Genomic DNA, 6,510 nt, shown 5'->3' on the forward strand with positions numbered 1-6,510 from the left:
TATTTCATTAAATAGACCAGGCTTAGGCTACTAAAAAAAGCCTATGAAGTCTTAGAGGCCGGCCTATATTTTCACATATATATATCTATATATATATATATATATATATATATATATATATATATATATATATATATATATATATATTAAAGATATGTTAAATAAGTTGGTCCATGTATGTATATATATTAGAGAAAAAAAAGCTAACTAGACTACCTTATATATATATATATAACAAATGCTAAATAGGTCCACTTATATATGTATATATAGGTCGACCTACAAGACTTCTTAAATTATATAAATTAATTAAAAACTTTAATGAGATACAGGCTTTTTAAATAGGCTTTCAGGCCAGGCCAGGCTTTTAAAAAGGCCAGGCCAGGCCAAAAAACCGAGCCTATGATAGGCCTTAGGCCAGGCTTAGGCCTTCTAAGTTTATCGTAGGCCAGGCTCAGGCCTTCTAAAGCCTAGCCTAGCCTAGCCTATTTCCACCCCTATGCACGGTGCATAAGTCTCGTACAAGTAATATTTAAATTATTCCGAGTAACATTTTAGTTAGTAACGAGTAATAATATCATAATCCATGAATAATATATGCATTATTTGTACACATCTATTAATTGTGAGTAATTATTAATTGTGAGTAATGAGTACACTATTCTGAGTAATATTTATATCATTCTGAGTAATATCAAATTTTAACTATTTTGAGTAATATATTCATTATTCTGAGTAATATTTATACTATTTTGAGTAATCTATATATTATTTAAAGTAATAAATATAATACTTTGAGTAATATAAACAACATTTGAGTATTTATGCACCGTGCATAAGAATATACCTTATGCACATCAACACATCCCCACTAATAATATAACATTTATATTTATTTTTAAATGTTAATTTATAACATTTGTAAGAAAAATCAAAAGGTACAAAGATGAATCTTAAAACATCTAGGTTGGCAATTAATTTAAAAAATGATTTCTCTGTCATCATAAAAAGTTGAGTAGTGTACCTCTCACCAATCACATTATAACATTTAATTTTATTATTTAATTAATTATTAAATAATATATTTTTTGATTGTTTTCAATATATTTTACTCTAAGAACAACTCTATCCAACTTTTTATGATGGGTAGATAAGAATTCACCTATAATTTAGTACTGCTTTTATCTTAGCTAAGACTAGGGATGGCAAAAAAACCCATACCCTTAGATATCCGCGTATAAAATCCGTCACGGGCACGGGTTGGATAGCTTAACGGGTATCCACAGGTATTATAAACGGATATTTAGTTACCCGTTTACTTACGGGTACGGATATGGATTTCATGGTATCCATACTCGCGGGTATCCATATCCTTTAATAGTGATTAAAATTACTTAAATATCTTTTTAAAATTAGTATATTTGAATATCTTTTTAATATCAATTAGTATACTTAAATATTCTTAATTTAAACATTTTCTTACATTCTACATAAATATTCATTATAAGATACTTTTGAATTTAATATAGTAAATGCATATAACACATACTTTTCTATTAATAAAAAGATAAATTTTCTATTCAATATATAAAAAATTAGTAAATTTCAATTAAAAAAGATATCCATGGGTATCCGTAAATACCCGCAGATATTTAAAATATCACGGATACCCATCCGGCAGATATCCACACGGATATGGGACGGATATGGTATAGATATCATTTTTATTAAATAGATGGATAGCGGGAGACTAGTATCCGTACCCATGAGTATCCGTTGCCATCCCTAACTAAGACCCAATCAAACTGAACATTATTTTAAGAGTACATGCAATGTAAGCACGTTGCACCGAACACATGCATCACCCCTCAACAATCGGGGAATAATTTTGTCTTACTGATAAAACATTTTTACAGAAAAATACCATTATTATTTTAAAAAAGGTTAAATATTTAAGACAAAGATTGTGGATGATTTTCAATTCAATGCATTTGAAAATATTCCATATTTGACCCTATCCCTCATTTTATTTTATTTAACTCTGTAAACCAATCGTCTCGTGAGATTCAAATGTAGTGATTACAATTTTCAAAGATAGATTATCTCCCTCTTTGTGAAACCTAAACAAAACTCACACATTAATCACAACACAACCACAAACACGAGTTTCGATATTTTGGCACAAAAAATGCCAACCACGTTGCCCTCTATTTCAACCACCGTGGAGAAGGAGTTCCAGTCTCCGCTCTTGCCGCCGGATGACGAATCCCTACCGGAGAAAATATGCATCGACGAAATGCTTCAGACTTACTGCGGGGAGTTTGGGTGGTGGCAGTTGACGCATTTCTTAATGACGAGTCTGGCGTGGGCGTTGGAAGCTTTCCATACCATGATCATGATATTTGCGGACCGTGAACCGGAGTGGAGGTGTCTCGATGGGGTTGCCGGTTTGGGTTGTGACCCGGCAGCTAAGAGTGTGTGTAGATTTGAACCGGGTTCGTGGGAATGGGTGGAGGGTGTGGCTTCCTCGACTGTCGCGGAATGGGGTTTGGTTTGTGGTGATAAGTATAAGGTTGGCATGGTTCAAGCCGTGTTTTTCGCTGGCTGTATGTTTGGTTAGTTCTCTCTTTTATTTATATTTATATCTTATTAATATTGAGTGGTGCAGTAGGAATAAAGTAGAAAAAGGTTTGAGGATAAGTTTTAGCACTCTTAATTTATAATAACCATGTGTCATTCATGCACTACAAAGATTCTTAGGATTAAGATTTTAGTCTGGCAATATTACTTTAATATCTGAGAATACATTATACTAATGGATAATAAAACCTTTAAAATACTAAAAATTTCAACTAAGGAAATTTTTTAAAAAGGGAAATTTTCACACTCTAAAAATACAAATGAAAATCATTAACGGTTCAATTTTAAAAATATTTAACATTTTATTAATTATCGTTAAAATCGTGTTCAAGGAAGGTTGTAGGGGAAAGGCTCTCTTTAGTAAAAATAGTTGTCGTAAGTGGAAAGTAGATCTTGACTGACTTTCATTAGTTTATCGTTTTATTAATAGGGTCTTGCCCTAATCATGTAACATCAGGTTGAGAACGTTTGCTTTTTATTTGTTTGGTTTTGTTTTGTTGGACTTTTTCTGGTTTTATTTCGTGAGATCTCAAAGTATTTAGAGTTGGATAATATAACCCGTTTTGTTTATGTTATAAAAGTTGAAGTGGAGTTTATGAGACTAAATGCAATGAGTGTTATATGTGTTTTTTCATTGTTTTAATTATGATTCTGCTGCAAAGATATCAAATGAGTTGGATGTTGTGTATACATCTTAGACTATGTACAATGGTTACATTATTCAACACCCTACTTTTTCACTTTTTATCTTCCATATCATCTTCTCTCTCTTCCACCTAATAATTCAACACCTATTCAATTTTTTTTCACTACAATGGTTTTGTTTAATAAAATTCAACACCCTACCCCACATCATATTCTTATTTTCTTTTAAAGTTTTGTTTTTATGATTATATATTAATATCTATTATCAATTAAAAGTGAATTTTTTTTTATGAGTCCAAATCAAATGAACCAAGTCTCTATTTATAGAGAAAAAAAAAATAATGAATTTTGATAAAAATAAAAATAAATAAAAAATTTATTTACTATGAAATAATTAATTTTAAATGATTAAAAGAAAATAAAATCTAAATAATCACAACAACCAATAAAATTGTGTAAAGTGTTGCATGTGGCCCCACTTTTTTCTCATTCAACATGTTGAATCTTTTCAACACCAATTAATCCACATCACATTAAACACCTCATTCAACAAACCATTGTAGACATTCAACTATTGAATAATTTTTTCAACACCTCCATTGTAAATGGTCTTAGGTACAGTTCAGATGAGTATTGAATGTCGTGTAAACATTCTAAATACAAATATATGCATTAAAATATTTTGTTGTAACCCGTAATACGGAGCAAATCATGTTTGATAGTGTGCAATGAAGCACGAATACTTCAAAAATCCTGCCGAATCGTATCTGATACGTCCCGATACGCCGATACGTTCCGATACGGCCCCGATACATATCGGAGGAGTATCCGAATTTATTTATTTAAAAAATAAAAAAAATTCTGATACGGCGGCGATACGCCTCCGATACTCCCTAAATACGTGACTCTTTATTTTTTCAACAGATTCTTCTTTTTAATCATCCTTTATTACCCTATTAATGAGTCTTCATTCCCATTCATTCTCTTTATATCCTAATTAATTCTACCATTTTTCAAAATTGGTTTTAATTCACGTAAGTTCTTCTTATGATTACTAGTAATATTTAAAATTTAATTCATACAGTATTAATTATTATTTATTAATAATATTTATGATGAGATGTTTTTGACTAAGAATGACACGATGCTTGCACCATTTCTTTTATTTCAATTTTTTTTTCTTCTTCTACACCTTGATGAATTGGAAGCTGCTCTATTTACCTATGAGATGTAGAAAGAGATGACATTGATACTATTCCAATATCTTAAATTTAATGTTTTTAATTAATATAGTAATGTTAAAAATTGTCTTATGAATATAGTTTTGTTAAACTATCATTTAACTAAATGTTTAATTATAGTTTTTATATATGTATCTTCAACTTATCGTATCATGCATTTTTCAATTAGTGACGTATCGCCGTATCGGATACGTGTCGTATCTGATACTTGTATCGTCTCCGTGCTTCATTGATAGTGTGTGACACACTAAGTGGTTGTGTTTATTTAATTAAATTTTTTGATAATTATGTGCGGAGTTTAGGGTGTTACATTAGTATTGATAAGTTAACTGATAGTTTATAGCTTATGACTCATGACTAATGAATGATAACTTATAGCTTATAGCTGATGACTGATTACTTATAGCGAATAAGCTAATTAAAGTGTTTGATAAAATTAGCAGTTCAATTAGTTGATAAATCAAAATGACATAAAAGACTTTTAATATATAATTGTTTTATTTAAAATTAAAATAAATTATAAAAGATATTAGTGAGTTTTATTTAAAATAATAAGGGAAAAAAACAAAAAATGATAAGTTATAAACTATAAGCTAGTAAAATAAATAATAAGCTCGTGGTGAAAACACTCTTGTCAAATAGATCTTTTATTTTCATATGAACTTATAAGATATAAGATATAAGCTCAAAAAATGTCTTGTAAAACAGAGTCAAAGTATAAAACTTTTTACATGCACAATTCTTACACTCTAGCTTAAAAGGGGTTAGTCTTCCTTGTATCTCGGTCAGTGAAGATGAGATCTCTCGGTTAGGTTTACACCATTGGAAGTTGATTTGACTATGGTTGGGATATGGAGTAATAAGAGTCTAGGTCCGGATAGTTTCAATTTTTCCTTCTTTGAGATGTTATGGGATTTGTTCAAGGAAGAAGTGGCAATTATGTATGATTAATTTTTTGAGAATGATGTCTTACTGAGGAGCTTGGCGTCCTACTTTGTGACTTTTATCCTAAGGTGGATTCTCCCTTTGTCTTGGGAGATTTCATGCCATCTAACTTCTTTGGTCTCTCTACAAGTTGTGGGATAAAGGGTTTCATATTAGATGTGGTTTATGAGGAAGCTTGTCTCCTGATCTCAATCGACCTTCCTTAAATGTAGGCGGCTGACGGGCGAGATGGCGGCTTTGAATGAGATTATGATTCATCTAAGAGCTTCAAGTGTGATTGTTTAATTTTTAAGGTGGATTTTAAGAAGGCTTATGATTCGGTGAGTTGGTGTTTCCTGAATTACATGTTGAGAAGATTTGGGTTTGATGTACGATTGAGAGTGTGGATTAGAGTTTGTATCTTCTCGAGTAGGATCACTTGGTCCTAGTTAACAAGTGTTCAATGAAGGAGATCAATATTTAGTGTGACTCAAGAAAGGTGATCCTTTAGCGCCCTTTCATTTTCTTTTAGTTGTAGAAAACCTTAGTGCCATGCTGAGAAGGGTGGTATCGATTGTGGTGTTCTTCTGATTTAAAGTGGGGTTTGAGGGTCTCGTAGTGTCACTTTTCTAGTATGTAGATGATAATGTTATTTTGGGGAAGACTTCGGTTGATAAGAATCTATGGGACATTAGTTTGATTCTTAGAAGCTTCGAACTGGCTTCGGTGAATTTTTCAAAGAGTTGAGTATTTGATATCAATGTAGAGGACTCTTTTCTTAAGTTGACAGAGAGTTTTCTTAATTGCAAAGTTGACTATCTTCCTTTCAACTACTTAGGTCTTCCGATGGATGCTAATCTAAGAAGGGAAGAGACTTGGGAGCCTTTTCTTAAGTTCACTTCCAAGAGGATTGATTTGTGAAAAAATAAGTTTGTTAGCCTGGGTGGGAAGATAGTGCTTCTTAATTTGGTCATGAGTGATATCCTTATTTTTCCTCTCTTTCATAAAGATATTAATCTCTGTTTGGAGGAAGATTGTTGGATTTCTAGGCATTTTCTTT

General features: G+C 31.3%; 1 protein-coding gene across 1 annotated transcript; it reads left to right on the forward strand.

Moving 5' to 3' along the window:
- The first annotated feature begins 2,018 nt into the window (after positions 1 to 2,018).
- Positions 2,019 to 2,737, forward strand: LOC131602445 (organic cation/carnitine transporter 4-like). Its single transcript, XM_058874562.1, has one exon. It carries the CDS (start codon positions 2,189 to 2,191, stop codon positions 2,618 to 2,620), a length of 432 nt encoding a protein of 143 aa, XP_058730545.1. The 5' UTR covers positions 2,019 to 2,188; the 3' UTR covers positions 2,621 to 2,737.
- Positions 2,738 to 6,510: the final 3,773 nt, after the last annotated feature.

The sequence above is a fragment of the Vicia villosa genome, linkage group LG5 (genome assembly GCF_029867415.1).
Source record: "Vicia villosa cultivar HV-30 ecotype Madison, WI linkage group LG5, Vvil1.0, whole genome shotgun sequence".
NCBI classification, from domain to species: Eukaryota; Viridiplantae; Streptophyta; class Magnoliopsida; order Fabales; family Fabaceae; genus Vicia; species Vicia villosa.